Genomic DNA, 17089 nt, shown 5'->3' with positions numbered 1-17089 from the left:
GCCATATTGAAACCATTGGCATGCGTTCCGCAAATTCCCTCATGGACCTCTTCAAGTATTTTTCTGGCTTCAACATCATCCACACATCTCAAAAGCATCTGATCCTTTCCTCTTTTATACAGGATATCCCCATCAAGAACAAATCCCGCTGCCATTCTTCTAATTGTTCTTTTATCATTCTCATTCGCTTGTTCGGGATACCTTTGATTCTTGATATATTCTAAGATATCATGGAACCAAGGCCGTCCGTCTACTTCTTTCTCAGTGCTACAACAGTGTGTAGGGACCTCGTATATGCTCATTTTGAGGGGCATTATTTCTGCTTCTCTACTTGCTTTGAACATTGAAGCCAAAGTGGCTAGGGCATCAGCCAGTTGGTTCTCTTCTCGTGGGAAGTAATGAAAAGTTATTTCTTTGAATTCCTTGATCAATCCAGCCACTAAATCGCTGTACTTAATCAATTTTGAGTCCCTCACTTCCCATTCTCCACGGATTTGGTAAATTACTAGGGCTGAGTCCCCGTACACCTCCAAGATCTCGATGTTTCGTTCGATAGCTGCACGAAGCCCTATGATACAGGCCTCATATTCTGCGATATTATTGGTACAGAAGAAGTTCAGTCTTGCAGTGAACGGATAATGATTTCCGTCTGGTGATACCAGGATTGCTCCAATTCCATGCCCTAAAGCATTTGACGCACCATCAAAGCACATCTTCCATGACTTCTCTTTTGATGACTCGGATTCTATTTCTGTGATGCACATTAAGTCTTCGTCTGGGAAATCGAATCTTAAAGGCTCATATTCCTCTGTCATTCGGGTTGCTAAAAAGTCAGCTATTGCGCTCCCTTTTATCGACTTCTGACTTACATAGGCAATGTCGTATTCCGAAAGGAGGATCTGCCATCGTGCCATTCTTCCTGATAGTGCCGGCGATTCCATCATGTATTTTATTGGGTCCAACTTTGAAATTAGCCATGTCGTGTGATACAACATATATTGTCTGAGTCTCCGAGCTACCCAAACCAGAGCGCAACAATATTTCTCAATGGACGAATATTTTTCCTCATATTCAGTGAACTTTTTGCTGAGGTAGTAGATCGCCTTTTCTTTTCTCCCTGACTCATCATGTTGCCCCAGTACGCAACCCATTGAGTTTTCAAACACGGTCAGGTACAAAATTAAGGGTTTTCCAGGGGTCGGTGGTACTAGCATAGGAGGATTAGACAGATACCGTTTTATCTTATCGAAGGTCACTTGGCACTCCTCGTTCTATTCTCCCGGGTTATGTTTTCGAAGGAGTCAAAAAATTGGGTCGCACTGATTGGTAAGTTGAGCAATGAATCGAACAATGTAATTCAACCTCCCTAAAAATCCCCTGACTTCCTTTTGTGTGCGCGGGGGAGGTAATTCTTGGATGGCTTTTATTTTATCTAGATCAACTTCGATACCTCTTTCACTGACAATGAAGCCTAGCAACTTTCCCGAGGTAGCCTCGAATGTACATTTGGCTGGATTAAGCTTTAGCTGAAACTTTCTCAGCCTTTCGAACAACTTCTTGAGGTTCATTACATGCTCTTCTTCTCCTCGAGATTTAGCAATCATATCATCGACGTAGACCTCTATTTCCTTATGCATCATGTCATGGAATAATGTCACCATAGCCCTCTGATATGTTGCCCCAGCATTCTTTAACCCGAATGGCATCACCTTGTAGCAGAACGTTCCCCACATTGTTATGAAGGTAGTTTTCTCCATATCCTCAGGGGCCATCTTGATCTGATTATACCCCGAGAATCCATCCATGAAAGAAAACAATGAATGTTTTGCTGTGTTGTCCACCAACGTGTCAATATGTGGCAAGGGAAAATTATCTTTTGGGCTTGCTCGATTCAGGTCACGGTAATCCATGCACATTCGTACTTTTCCATCTTTCTTTGGTACCGGGACTATGTTAGCCACCCATTCTGGATATTTGGAGGCTTGTAGGAAGCCAGCGTCAAATTGCTTCTTGACTTCCTCTTTTATTTTCAACAGCATTTCGGGCCTCATCCGTCTTAATTTTTGCTGGATGGGCTTGCATTCTGGCTTTAATGGGAGCTTATGGACCACTAAATCTTCATCTAGCCCTGGCATGTCCTGGTATGACCACGCGAAAACATCTTTGTATTCGCGGAGTAAAGTGATCAAACTATGCCTGGTACTTTCTGAAATAGAAGTCCCAATCTTCACTTCTTATTTCCTCTCTTCAGTGCCCAAATTTATTGTTTCCACAGATTCTTCATGAGGCAGAACCTGTTTATCTTCTTGTTCCACCATCCTTAACAATTCAGGAGACGAGACATAATCTTCAGCATTTCTTCGGCTTCAAATTCTCCTAAGCAAACAGCCTTCTCAAAATCAATTTCAAGAGTCGTAACGGGCTTATTCATGTCGTCAATATCTGAGCACCTGAAAGTTGAATGGAAAAGGAAGCTATAGGGGACATCCAAGTATTGGAAACAACAGACAAATTTTATATCATGGCAATGAGGCAAATGTAAGAATAGGCTATGAAATGAGAAAATGATTATGAAATTAGTGATAATGCGAAAAAATCGTGACAAAATGTATCTTCATTGATATTCACTTAAATGATAAAGAGCGAATGCAAGCTCCTAGAAAAGAATTCCATTATATCTAAGGACACAATAGAAGGTTGATGTTTAGCATTACTCTGAAGGCTTATAAACTACAAGAAGCTCCTCAGCAATCCAATTGTTCAACATGAAACCAGGAGGGCAAGGGCGTATCCTCGAGACATCTTTACTTGCACCAGCTTCTTTGTCAATGACATTTATACTGACATTCTGAAAATCCCTTTCAATTAATCCTAGCATGTTTCGTGGATCATCTTGTCCAGGGTACATCATTCCCGCAGATGTAAATATTTTTGACAAAGGAGGGTACTTTATTGGTTCCCATTCTGGTTCTCGGCCCAAAGTTCTTGCAATTCTTCTCTCTTGATCCTTCTTCCACTGTCTTCTTCTTTGGCGCATGTCAGGCTGGAACCCCAAACCGTATCGGGCCTTATGGTGCACTGGCTTTAAAGCCTTCACTATTCCTTGCAGATGTCTCCCTAAACCTCTTCTCGCACGAGCTCCCCTTCCTACGGTCAACTTGATACCCATTCTGGTATTTCTTGACAGTTTTGGCATCGAAATTCTATTTCCCTCAGCGACGAAAGTGGCATTGATGAATTCAAGGGATCGAAAGGAACATTCCACTGCGTCCTTGCTTACTTCCAAGTATGGCGCATCAGCAGAGATAGATGCGACGATGTCTTCTTCGCCCTCGACTGTGACCAAACAGCCATCCATGATGAATTTCACTTTTTGATGGAGGGATGATGGGACTGCTCCAGCAGAATGAATCTAAGGTCTTCCCAAAAGGCAGTTATAAGAGGGTGTAATGTCCATGACTTGGAATTCGACCTCATAGATGTAGGGACCCACTTCCAAAGGGATTTCGATCTTTCCCATGACTTCGCGCCTCGTCCCATCGAATGCCCTTACCGTGGAATGACAGGGCTTTAAGTAGGACAAATCCATCGGTATTCTGGAAAGCGTAGCCAATGGCATAACATTTAACGCTGACCCATTATCGATGAGTACGTTCGGTATTGTGTAGCCCTTGCAGCGGGTCGTGATATGCAGCGCTTTCACCGAGCCTCTACCATTTGGCGGCATCTCATCATCACTAAAAGAGATGAAGTTGTCCGCATTCAGATTGTTTACCCACCTATCAAGCTTTTCGACAGATATGTTGTTGGCCACGTAAGCTTGATTTAACACCTTCAATAAAGCGTTCCGGTGTGGCTCTGAATTTAACAGTAGAGATAGAACTGAGATTCGTGCTGACTGCTTGCTCAATTGTTCCACCACACTATATTCGCTGTGCTTAATAAATTTCAAGAATTCTTGAGCTTCTTCCTCATTCACAGGCTTTTTAGTTTCTTGCACGGGTGGAATTTCTTGCTCGACTTCGACCTCGTGCATCACTGCTTTCCCTTTTTGCTTTGAGTCGCTACTTTTCTTTACCGGTTCAACTTCTTTAGAATAGCATCGTCCACTTCGAGTAAAATGACCTACCTCCCCAACATCTTCAATTATGGCTTTGGACTTTTCAACTTCTGGTGTAACGATATTAACATCATATCTCCACGGTACTGTTTTGTTGTCCTTATACGGGAAAGGAGATGGTACTTCAATTACCATCTGTGGTTTCAATGGCTCTCTCATCGCGTCGTAATAAATTACCAACGGTCGCTCAGCACTATAAGGGGGCCCTGATGATTGGCTATCAGAGACGCATACTTCTCTTTCGTTGGCATCTTCACTCTTGTTAAGGACCTTGATCTCCTTATTATCCATCCGGTCTTGAAGTAACCATTTAAAGTCCTCACATGACTGAATGTCATGTCCAACAATCCCATGAAAATTGCAAAAACTTTGACCTTCTTCTCCAAAAATTCTATCAGAGTGACAGAGCAATCCTTTCTTAACCAATACCTCCCAGATTTTCTGTAGAGGCGTCCTTATTTCTGATACACATCTTCTGACCTTCCATTCATCCTCTTTCCCCACTGTGCTCACATTCCCTTCGGTATGGTTAGGGAACGGGTTCCCCGTGGCGTTACTAGCACTATCGAATCGTAGGATACCCGCGTCAATGAGTCCTTGAACTCTCCTTTTGAAAGCGAGACAGTTCTCAGTAGAGTGCCCTTGGTTCCCTGCGTGGTATGCACAACTAGCGTTTGGATCGTACCACTTTGGGTATGGAGGTTTAAGGGGTGCCATGTAATGGGGAGAAATTAGCTATTTTTCTAAAAGTTTTGGGTATAATTCTCCATATGACACAGGAATTGGGGTGAACTGAGGTCTCTCAGGATTGGATCTTGCTGGTCTTGGTTCGTTTCTGGGTTGGCTTTGGGCGGGTACCGTGTTTTGTGGGAAAGTGGTGACGGGTCTTTGGTTGTTCGTGGCATATACGGGGCATGACGGATGTGGTGCTTGGTAGTAAGGGGTTTGAGGGGGATAATGGAAATTTGAGGGTGGATAATCTCGAGGTCGGGGTTGGTTAGGATACGAATTGAGAATGTAACGACTCCCAGTTCCCACCATGTGGGCTTCTGGCTCTTTCTTCCTTAAGGGTGCTGCTTTTCTTGAGCCTTTTGATCCTTCCATTCTACCGCTCTTGACGGCATTCTCTATGAGTTCACCAGATATTACAATATCCGCAAACTCTTTCGTGGCACTTCCCACTAATTTGTCATAAAACGGCGCCTTTAAAGTATTGATAAAGAGAACGGTTATCTCCGTTTTTGTTAATGGGGGTTCCACTTGAGCTGAGACGTCTCTCCATCTCTGTGCATACTGTCTAAAAGTCTCTGATGGCTTTTTCTCCATCATTTGCAAGGTCATACGGTCTGGCACCATATCCGATACATGCTTGTACTGCTCGCAAAATGCTGACGCCAAGTCCTTCCAGGATCGAATCTTTTCTCTACTAAGTTGATTGTACCACCGAAGAGCTGACCCTGTTAGACTATCTTGAAAGCAATGTATGAGTAGTTTATCCTCATTCACATAACCGGTCATTTTTTGACAAAACATAATGAGATGTGCTTTTGGGCACCTTGTCCCATCATACTTCTCAAAGTCAGGCACTTTGAACTTCGGAGGCAAAATTAGATCAGGTACCAAACTGAGTTCCTTGGCACCTAGTGCGGAGAAGACTTCAGTGCCTTCTATTACTTTGAGTCTTTCCTCTAGACTCCTATATTTTGCATCATGGTTATCCAATTTCAACTTGGCTACCTCTGCTGGGTCATCCAGATCTGGAACTAGTGGATTAGCAGGACTAGCCCCTGGGTTCGACACTAACATTCCTTGCCCCAAATTAGTGGGTGGGGCAGGTGGCATAGGTCGATGTTCCAAGCCAGTGGGTTCCTCTTGAGTATACCCTCTTTGTATTGTATATGCGGGCGGTGGAGTGAATCCCGGGGGATAGAGTGGATCCTGATCATGGTGAATTCTTGACCGAGGTTCTATAACATCGGAGTTCTGCATGGGTTCTTTTTACTTTGACCAAAGTTGTCATCATCTCCATCATTTTAGCCATCTGATCTCTTTGCTCGAGCGATTCCTCTCGAGATCTCACCATTAGGTCTCTCGTCTCTTGTTGTGATTTGGCCAATTGCTCTTGTAATTCCTTTTGAGCCCTTTCCATCCTTTCAATTCTCTCATTGAATTCATTCTCCATTACTCTAGCTTGTCGGCGCGTTTTATACGGATGACGTGGTTCCAGTCTTGAAGTCTTGCAACTGCGAATTGTACGTTTTAACCTCAGCGAACAAGTATGGGATATGCAATGAATGATTGATGCATGAATGAATGCATGAATGTCAAATGCATGTCAGTTATGAATGAAATGCAAGAAATTGGTGTTGATTTCAAGATAGCCCCATATTTAGGCATTTCATTTATCAACATAGTCTATTACACAAAGTTCTCATTTTTCCAACAGTTACACAAATTTCCTAGCCACATTGCCTTGTTTCTTCACTTGCTCTAAAAACTCTGATATGCTCGATCTTTGGCTCGGAGGGAATTGGCAACTGAGAACTTCGGCTTCATCTGATAATTGAACAACTTGCATAGCCGCTTTACGAATTTCATTGATCAAGAAGTCAAGTTGCATTTCTTTTTTTTGAGAGTTCCTTCATACGCGTGAATGTCCCTATCGTACTGCTCACTCTTTTCTTCTAGAGCCTTCAAGAGGTTATCTAATTGTTGTTGACGAGATTGTAGCATTTTTCTAGATCTCGTGTTTTCCTTTTTAATTCTTGATGTTCAGACTGACTATTCGCCAATTTTGCAGTCACTATTTCATACTCGGCGTTCTTCCTTCTTAACTCTATCATAGCGCGCGTAACCTTTTCCTCCTCTTTCTTTGCTTTTCCCTTCCAAAACTCCATTCCTCCCTTGATATTGCTAATTTCTTTCTTCCATTCTACTGTTGACTTGCCCAACCCGCTATTATTTGTAGTGTTTCTTAATTTCTTGTTTTCCAAATGAAGGTCCCTTAAGTCGTTTCTCACAATCTCGGCTTCTCTTTGTACTTTTTCAGTCTTGGACCTTTCAACCTGAACTTCAATCTTCAGTTGATAGTTTTCTTCTTGAAGGGGACTAAGGTCCCGAGACATCTTGGCCTTTTCTCGTTCGAATTCTTGTCTTGCCATTTCTAGCTTAGACGGCGTTTCCTCCGAGAAAGGATTCTGGATGGTGTAGCTTGTTGATGAGATTTGCTGACTATTTACCCGTTGCTTCCTCCATATGTCGTAATCTTGGGTAAGGGTATCAACATACAAAGCTAATTCCATGAAATGAATTTCCTTCCAATACTTTGCAGTGTCTCAGACTCTCTTCATATATCCTTCACCCGCGAAAGCGAACTCGAACTGTGCTAATGCTCCAGTTGCGGAGAGGAATTGTCGCGAAGAAAATTGCCTTTGGACTAATAGCGGAGCATATCCAACTCCTCCCCATAACCCGAGTAAAGGTACCCAATCTTGGCTTCCACATTTGTATAGCAGAACTGAAGGACGGATCCAGGGTGCTCTCCATGTTATATTCTCGGCGCGAAGATTCTGAAAAACTGATACCCAATGTTGCTCGGTGACTTCCTTCGGCCATTCTTTATTGAGGTAAGCTTCTAGCGGGGAGAATGTTTTAGAAAACATATGGAACGGAGTGCGCTCTACCTTCTAGAAGTGACTCAAAATCCAAACATTGAGCAACTGCGCACATCCGATAAATCGTCCCTCCCCTTTTCTTCGACAACTACTAAGGGACCTGAAGGTCTCGGCTAGGATGGTCGGGACAGGGTTGATTCCTTGTTTTAACCTTTTGAAGAAATCAACTACTGCAACTTCGAGATGTCCGAGAACTTTTGGGAAAATGACCAAACCATAAATGGCCAAAGCGAATAGATTTAGCCTTTTCAGCATGTCGGGATGGTTCAGAGCCAAATCTCGTAGGGAGGACCATGGAATGCAAATGGTTTCATTCTTCTTCTTTATCTATTTTTCGGCCCATGCATCAGTCATGTCTGTCAGTCTCACTAACTTTTTCTTGAAGGTCATCGGCTTAGGCTCCTTCACATATATTTTGCCGAATTGTACATTGTCGATGCGGAGTAAAGCAGCATACTCTTCTATGGTTGGAGTCATGTCTTCTTGATTGAAGGTGAAACACTGATAAGTTGGGTTCCAGAACCGAACCATGGCTTGAATCAACTGTTCGTTTACACGGATGGTGATCAGGTGAGCTATATCTCCATACCTCTCAGTGAAAATGTCTCTAGTGTCAGAATCCCACTGATTCCAAATTCGAACCAAATCCTCAAAGTTATTTTGGCGAACATTTACAATTATATGTTCGGGCAAATTAGCGACACACCCTTCCACTAGACTATCCCCCTTTTCTCTCTGAATTTTTAGAGACCAGTCCCGAACCACGGTATTCTTCTCGGTTATTTGTGTAATTGACTCCTCCATCAGAAACCCGTTTTTTGGCAACCAACTTTTAATCAACACCTTCCTAATATGATGCCTATATGCATGATGAAAATAAAAATAAAAACAAACAAACTTGGTTAGTAAACACAACGAATATAATTTGAAAAACAAATTAAACTACCCAATCCAATTATTTTGCATAAATAGTGTAAATGAAAGGCAAAAGGCATTTTCCCCGTGTACTTATTTTGAAGACTATAAGCGGACAGAGGTTCGGCATGGCTCTAATTGGATAGCTCGTATGGTTCATTATATGCGGTTTTGGTTCTAGATAGGTACTCGAATTGCCCGTACTATCATCTGCTAAGATTAACACGGAGCCTCGGTCATAGCCTATCACAGGCTTACGAGATCAATTCGAGGGATTACATTTACTTATGTCTATGCGGAGGGACAAGTTAACTCACGAAAGCATAAGTCATATGTAACCCGAAAGTATTCACTAGCCTGTGCGGAGGAACGAGTTAACTCACGAAGGCGTAGCGTTTACTTTCTCTTAATAGGGACGGAGCCCGGGGATAGAGCTCATGTTATGCAACAAAAATGCACGTGCACGGTGTGTGGGGAGAAACTTGTAAACCTTTACGTTTTATTTAAAGAAACTAAACCAAAATTAAAACCATAAAAATTAAAAACTGAAAAACAACCAAATAAGCAAGTTAGAAGAAATATTTACAGCACGATACAAATGCATGAATTTTGAAAACGAGATTTTTCGGATCATGACCAAATATTTACTTTGAACAAGGAAATTTGAAAATTTTGACAAAATGTGTTTAATTCCAGACACGACTCTCAACAAGGCTTTCCCCAGTGGAGTCGCCAGCTGTAGCGACGTAAAAATTTTGGTTTCGGTTGCTAATTGCGGCGATTTATCGAAAATTTGAAAACTTGAAGTTTGATTTTAAAATAAAGAGGGAGTCGCCACCGATCCTTTTTATAGGTATGATCGGACACCTTATAAATTTATCTTTGAAATGAAAAGAAGGCTGAATTTAAGTCCACGTTAAAATCCAGAGAAGAAATTAGGGTTCGGGAGTCGGTTACGCGCGAGGAAGGTATTAGCACCCTCGCGACGCCCAAAATTGGTATCTCATAAACACGCGTTGTCTTAATTTTCAAAAATAAGAATTCAATGTAAAATTTAGTCGTGATCCGATTAAAAGAATACGAGAAATTTTAGTTTATTCCGATTTTTGAGAAGGATATGCCGTTTTAACACGAGTCAATTGACGTTCACCCAACATAGCGATGAACTCGATGACTTAATGTTAAATCGGTACATTTCCTTGTTTATTGAAATTAATTAGCAAAACAAGTATATGATTTTCGAAATAATGCAAAGTAAATTGATATGAAATAAAAATAAATAAATGATAGGGCTAGGCATATATTGAAACAAATAACCAATGTGACAATAATATTAAAATGATAAAGATCTATACGACATTTTAGCGCAATACTAGAATTAAACACGAAATAGAAACAATGAATATATACATAAGATGGTATAAAGATATGTACATGGAAATGTATAAGAACTATATATAACTAGTAATATTAAAAATATATATAACATATATAGAACATATACAATACGTACATACCTTAGAAATGATAATAATAACAAAACTATTTTGTACACTACACAAATACATACACACATATATATATATATAGATATATAAACAATAGTATTAAGAATATACAATATAATATTAGAAACATGTATATAATAGTGTAAAAGAAAAATATGACAAGTAAGATTAAAATATATATAATAATAATAATATAAAAAGTGGATAAAATATAATGATATAAAAATAAAATAAGAATAAAGTAATAGGTAATAATAAATACAATAACATTAAAAATGAGAAAAGGTAAGAAAAAGGACTAAAATTAAAATAAAATCGAAGTTATGGGGCCAATTTAAAATAAAAACAAAGAAAAGGGACTTAATTGTAACACACGTGCAACTTGGAAGGTCAAAAGCGCAATAAACCCAGGTATTAAAACGCTGCGCAGCGTGGGGACCAGAATGAATTTGGGGCAAAACCATGGGGCCAAATTAAAAATAAAAAAAAACCTTGATTGTAAACTCCCAGAAAAGCGGAAGGGCTAGAAGTGCAATTAGCCCTTCCAAAGAAAAACACGCGGATCCTCCCTGGTGCGGGTCGGGTCGACCCGACCCGCTTCCAAAACGACGCCGTTTTATTTACTTGGGGGGGACCAAAACGCACCGTTTTGGTCCCCTATATAAGTTAAAAATTTTGCTTTTTTTTTCTCATTTGTACAGCTGAAAGGAAAAAAAAGAATATGAGAGAAGGAAGAGAGGAGAAGGGGGGAAAGGGGAGAGCTCCGGCCAGGGGGGTCACCGGTCCGGTCACCGGAGTCTCACCGGCGCCGGCCACCGTGCACGGTGGCCGGAAATTCGAAAAGGTCAATTTTTTTCTCTTTTTTTTTATTGTTTGTATTATATTGTTATTTTTATATTTTTTAGTATATATATGGGAAAATAGAACAAAAGACAAAACAAGAATAGATTCACAACCACCTTAGGTTTCCGGTTCTGATTTTTGACTTGTTGATTCACTGATTTTTGGGTGTTCGAATCTCTGCCTTTTGATGTTAAGATCGTAGTATTTCGGATATCAATTGTTTGCTTTTTGGTTAAGAAATCGAAAGAGAGAAGAGAAAAAAAAGGGTCCCCCAAAATACAACCGATTCTTCCCTTTGAAATCTCCAAAAAAATAAAAATAAAAATCCTTCCCCTCCATTACATTCAGATCTGGCATTTATTGCCATTTCAATACAATATTTTTTTAAATTTCTTGCCATTGCTTCCTGCCGTCTGCCTCTGTCTTAGTGTTTGCTTTCTTTTTTGTCTTATTCTGCAGGTGATGGAAATCAACAGGTGGGCGCACATGGAGGAGTTGGTGGGAGTGTCAGACGCGTGGGGCGTGGTGGCCAAGGCTGAGGGGCATGGTGGCCGACATGGTGGCATGGAGAGCTGGGGTGCCAGGGGTTTGCTGCTGAAAAACCTTAAGCAAGTGGGTTGTTATTTGGGCTAGGATTTGATGTAAATTGGGCTGTTTAATATTGTAAATGGGCTAATTATTTTGGACTCTTTTTTATTGTTTTGGGTTTTGTTTTTTTTGTTATTTTTTATTTGTCTGGGCCCGGGCAATATTGGGCCTGTACAACATATAATGATAGTGAAAATAATTAAAATGTATTGAAACCTTTAAGTAAAAATAAGTAGTTTATATTAAAAGTTTTAACGCATGTTAAAAAATTCAATTCATCGATATTTTGAATTTAAAAAGAATCAATGAATTTTTTGAATTTGTAAATTTAACTTTAAATTTATAAGTAAATTTATGAAAATATGTAAAAATATATTGAAAATATTTTACTAATATATATAGATACGGTAAAAGTTCTTACAAGTTTATGTTGTCTGATACAAAAACTGATTGTTCCCAATATTTTACTATATATATATATTTATACATATATGTAGATTGATATAGATAGATAGATAACTAAAAATGAAAAAGAAAAGGAGAAAAACTTAATTGCCAACAATTATTTATTTATTTATTTATTAATTTATCTCTTCCAACTAATATATGAATGTCGAAAACCTTTTATTCATAAACATGCCATAATTCATTTTCAAAATATTTATGTTAAAGTTCAAATTCAAAAATAGATAAAAATATAAATAATATAAATTAAAATTTTAAATCAAATCAATTAGATAATTATCTAATTAAATATTCATCTAAATTTTAAATTTTCTAATTAACTAATTAAATATGTAAGATAATATAAATATATAATAATTATTTTTAAATTTATTCGAAAATAATAGACAAATTATGTAATTTAAAAAATGTGATAATTAATTTTTAAATTAAAATTAAAATAAATAAAAAATATATAGATAAGTATTTATCTAATTTAATTTAAATTAAATTAAACGGATAAATATTTAATTAATCAAATATAAAAATACATCACCTGACGTAATTTTAATACTTACATATGTTGTTATCTTGGTGACCTTGTTTTTAAAAAGCATCTGGGTCACGGAGACATGTTATTTGTTCCTGATTTTGACAAATCTGATATCCGTGGCACTTTTGTTTAACTTATGTTTATAACTAAGGTTTAGTTTGATAATACATTTCAAAAATAATTTAGGGGAAAAATATTTTTTGAACGAAGGTATTTATAAATAAATTAATTTTTCAAAAACTAAAAATATTTTTTTGGAAAAACATTTTTAAATTAGGCCTAAGTAGAATAGGTTTCTTCTGTCATTTTACGCCCCTTTTCAATGATTTTCTTTCTTTCTAAATTATGTGTTCAAATAAAAGCACTATAACTATTAATAAACAAGCATAACTTTATGCACCTATAAAATATAGCTCAAACTTGGGCTTTTCTAATAACATTTTACTTTCAATAATACTACCTGTAGACTAAAAATTATCATAAATTCCATTTACAACATTTGCATAAGTTTTAATATATGGTCAAACAACAATAGTTAAAGGGAGTCTACAAAATTAAGAATGGTAAATAGCTGTGAATACTAAAAGAGTCAAAAGAGTTGTTGTTTTGTGATTAGAAGACTTTCTTGTATAAAGGCCATTATGGTTGGTGCACGTTACTAAAAGGCCATTAAGATTCCCCGTCTATATCTTTGTAAAGATACCCCAGACACTTTGCAACCCAAAAAGAAAAACAAACAAACAAATTTCTCCAATTTGGTTTCAAAACGTCTAACATTGTGAAGCTCATTGGATTTTTTTTCCTTCTATGGTGAATCTGGTAACCCCTTCCACTTCCTCTTCTCATTTCTGGTGTTCTATTGAAAGTTCTCAAAGCATAAAGGGTATCATAAATCATCTGAAACTCTAAAGCGTTTTATGGTTTTGTTTTGTATTTTTCGATTTTACAGCTCTTCAATCCATCAAGAATATTGGATGGAGAAGGTGGCACACAGGAGCCATTTGGGACAGCTTTTTCTATGGCTTCTAATGATAGTTGAACTGTCACTCTTTTACTCTGCATGTTCTGCTGAAATCCCAGTCAGGTTCTTGCTTTGCTCTTCCTCATTCTCCCATATTTTTTTTATCCTGTTCTAATCTGCATGTTTCCCCTTCTCTGCTTATGGTACTAGAGAGTGGAGACCCAAAAGAGTGAGAGCAAGAGAAAAAGAGAGAGAGATTGCATTACTTTCTGACAGTCGATGAGTCCGAATACCCTGTTGCATTTTTTGTCATTATTCCTCAAGCAATCTAATTCCTTGACTTTATATTCTTTGTTTCTAGTTCACTGTTTCCTTGTTCACCTCTTTCCATTTTCTCTCTCTACATATCACGAGTTGTTTAGGCCAATCGGTTTGGGACACCATGGCCTTTTTTCACACATAAACTCAAACACAGGGGAGTAGGGGTTGGTTGAATTATGACCCGTGACCGCAACTACTCACAAGAGTTGGTGATTGGTATCCTAGAAATTTCACATATTCTCGATCGAAAAATTGAAAACTTTTTAATTCAATCCTAAAGTATAAATAATCATCCAAAAAAATGAAATTCCTCATTTTCTCTGCTGCAATGCTTTTATTTGTTTTACATCAACATGTGACTGCATGGTTTTTCTTGTTATTTTTTTGTCTTTGGTATCAAAATTTTCAACTAAAGTGAATACTAGTAAGTTTGTTCATGAAATTACTGGAAGAATGTTGGTATTCTACTTTGGAAATTTCTTGGGGCATAAATTTTTGGGTTTTTTTTTCTTTTCATGGACAAATTAAACATCTGTACTAACTATAAGTCATGTCACAAAAACTAAATACATACTACTCTTGGATGTTTGATTTGCAGAAAAATCCTGAACCTTGGAGATTGTAACCCTCATGTCCGGTTGCAAAAAAGTCATCACAACGTAAGAAAGTATAAAAATTTGCTTTCACTTTGTTTTAGGTGCAAAGAACATTGATGTATGGTTCTATTAATTCTTTTATTTCTTCATATCAAAATATTATTAACTATCTAATGGACTTTTTTTTTTTTGATTGTTTGTTTTTCAGGTGGTTATTGATAATGGACTTATTGAAGTCACTATTGAGAACCCATCTGGTCATGTGACAGGAATAAAATATATGGGGATGGATAATGTGCTTGAATGTGGAAACCCAAACTCTAATAGAGGGTATGCCCCTTTTTAACTATAACGAATGCAAAAGTGCTGTTTTATGTTTTTCAAATTTGCAGTATTTGGAAAAACCATTTTCTCCATTGCTTAGATTTATATATTCCAGGTACTGGGACTTTGTCTGGGATAACAGCACCTTTGACAAGTGAGTTTTCCACCATTTCTACATAAATGATTTCCTGAATACCTGTCACTTCTTTAGTTAACACTGGTTGTTTACATGTTACTTCCCAGAATGGAAACAAAACATGTGAAGGTCATAGCACATACTGATGAGCTAGTGGAGATTTCCTTTACCAAAAATTGGGATTTCAGAACAGACCATGGCAAGACAGTTCCCTTAAACATTGACAAAAGGTATGGAATTGTTATAAACAAATCTCAATATTTTGCACAAGTTTGATTATACGGCTTAAAAAAAAACAAATTGTGATGGCCCTTATGCTTCATTTTTAACATTCTCCCAGGTTCATAGTCCGACGAGGCGTTCCAAGGGTATACATGTATGGTATTTTCGAGCGCCAGGAGGATTTTCCGGATGCACAGATGTATCAATTAAGAATTGTTTTCAAGCTCAAGGAAGACAAGTAAAAAAACCAAAGATCAACCCTTGATCACTATATAAGATCCAATTGATGCCAATATTTCATGTGACATTTTTGAATCAGGTTTAGGTTCATGGCGATATCGGACACCAGACAAGGGGTTATGCCTAGGGGAGAAGATCGAGATAATACTCGCAGTCAGACTCTTGCCTTCAAGGAAGCTGTTCTAATGATCAATCCATCCAATCCACAATTTAGAGGAGAGGTATTTTCTTCTACATTTTACTTTTTGAGGTAAAGTAGGATTCTTTAGGAATGGCCTTGGAAAAACGTGGCTTCTTTTTGTCTGTATCTCTGTTTTGTCCGAGTATACTAAATTAACAGCAATTCCCGTGACAATTGTGGGGGTGCATGCAGGTTGATGACAAGTACCAATATTCATGTGAAAACAAAGATAACAAGCTTCACGGGTGGATATCCGATGACGATGCGGTGGGTTTCTGGATAATCACCCCTAGCAATGAATTCCGAACTGGTGGTCCACACAAGCAAGACCTCACTTCTCATGTTGGTCCCATAGCTCTCTCTGTAAGTCTATTTTACAGGCCAACACAAAACATATATGCAATAATATACAACCTTTCATCTGGCTTGAAATGTTTGTCTAAATAGTTGATTGTTTACATGAGCTAGATGTTTGTTAGTACACATTATACCGGGATCGACATAGATGTAACATATAAGAAAGGAGAGGCTTGGAGAAAAGCTTTTGGTCCAGTTCTTATCTATCTTAATTCTGCTTCTTCGGATGATGATTGCCGCAAAACACTCTGGAATGACGCTAAAAGACAGGTTGGTTAACTGCTAGCTAGTTCGGCTAATAATGTAATTACATTTTAACACTCATTTAACACTTTGTGTGAACCATTAGTTGAGTGAAGAAATCGAAAGCTGGCCATACAATTTCACCCGATCAGAAGATCTTCCTCACGCTGGAGATCGAGGAGAAGTTTGCGGTCAATTACTAGTACGAGACAGGTATTTGTTTAACCTACATTCGTTGGTCCTTTCTCTTCAAGCTTATCTTAATTTTTACATTGTCTGGGTTCAGATGCGTGGATGAGGAATTAATGCAGGCGCAATCTGCCTTTGTGGGGTTGGCAGTGCCTGGAAATGTAGGCTCATGGCAAACGGAAGGAAAGGTTAATATTACTGTTTAACAAAGTTGTATCTGACATAAATAATTCAAGGTTAACGAACTGAGGCTGGTTTTTGCTATCATCTTTTCTGTTTCCAGGGCTATCAATTTTGGACCGAAACAGACTACACTGGCCGTTTCAATATTAAAAATGTCCGGCCAGGGGAGTATAATTTGTACGCGTGGGTCCATGGTTTCATTGGAGACTACAAATTGGATCTCAACATCACCATACAACCAGGTAAAATTAATCTCCAAATAAATCTACTTCTTGGGCCTTTAAGAAATAAGATGTTTTGTCGGCTTAAACTATTGGGCTTCCTCTCTGGCCCCTCAAACTAGCTCTTGTTGGATTTTCATGGACAAGTCTATGCTGATTATCCTCTATACCAATGAAAATTTTCTTTATTTTTATTTTTAATTTGTATAAATAAATTTATTTTAAATTTTAAATCGTAAATATTAAATCCTAAAATATTTCATCCAAATC

The 17089-nt window shown here is 38.1% G+C and overlaps 1 protein-coding gene across 5 annotated transcripts in view; it reads left to right on the top strand.

The window, feature by feature from the left end:
• The first annotated feature begins 13302 nt into the window (after nt 1-13302).
• Nucleotides 13303-17089, top strand: part of LOC107912658 (rhamnogalacturonate lyase B) — a 36293-nt gene continuing 32506 nt past the window's right edge. For 4 of the 5 annotated variants that reach the window (XM_041081993.1, XM_041081992.1, XM_016840956.2 and 1 more), the window contains exons 1-13: nt 13303-13464; nt 13595-13729; nt 14526-14586; nt 14732-14853; nt 14963-15001; nt 15091-15213; nt 15324-15443; nt 15525-15666; nt 15819-15989; nt 16095-16253; nt 16333-16439; nt 16513-16603; nt 16699-16840. In XM_041081993.1, coding sequence (XP_040937927.1) covers nt 13620-13729; nt 14526-14586; nt 14732-14853; nt 14963-15001; nt 15091-15213; nt 15324-15443; nt 15525-15666; nt 15819-15989; nt 16095-16253; nt 16333-16439; nt 16513-16603; nt 16699-16840 — 1387 coding nt within the window. In that variant the 5' untranslated portion in view covers nt 13303-13464; nt 13595-13619. The remainder of the gene's footprint in view (nt 13465-13594; nt 13730-14525; nt 14587-14731; nt 14854-14962; nt 15002-15090; nt 15214-15323; nt 15444-15524; nt 15667-15818; nt 15990-16094; nt 16254-16332; nt 16440-16512; nt 16604-16698; nt 16841-17089) is intronic. The other variant, XM_041081991.1, reaches the window with a different exon arrangement.

Source organism: Gossypium hirsutum, chromosome A11, assembly GCF_007990345.1.
Source record: "Gossypium hirsutum isolate 1008001.06 chromosome A11, Gossypium_hirsutum_v2.1, whole genome shotgun sequence".
In the NCBI taxonomy this organism is placed as follows: Eukaryota; Viridiplantae; Streptophyta; class Magnoliopsida; order Malvales; family Malvaceae; genus Gossypium; species Gossypium hirsutum.
Note: the sequence above shows the minus strand (reverse complement) of the source record. Positions and strands in the feature narration are given on the sequence as shown.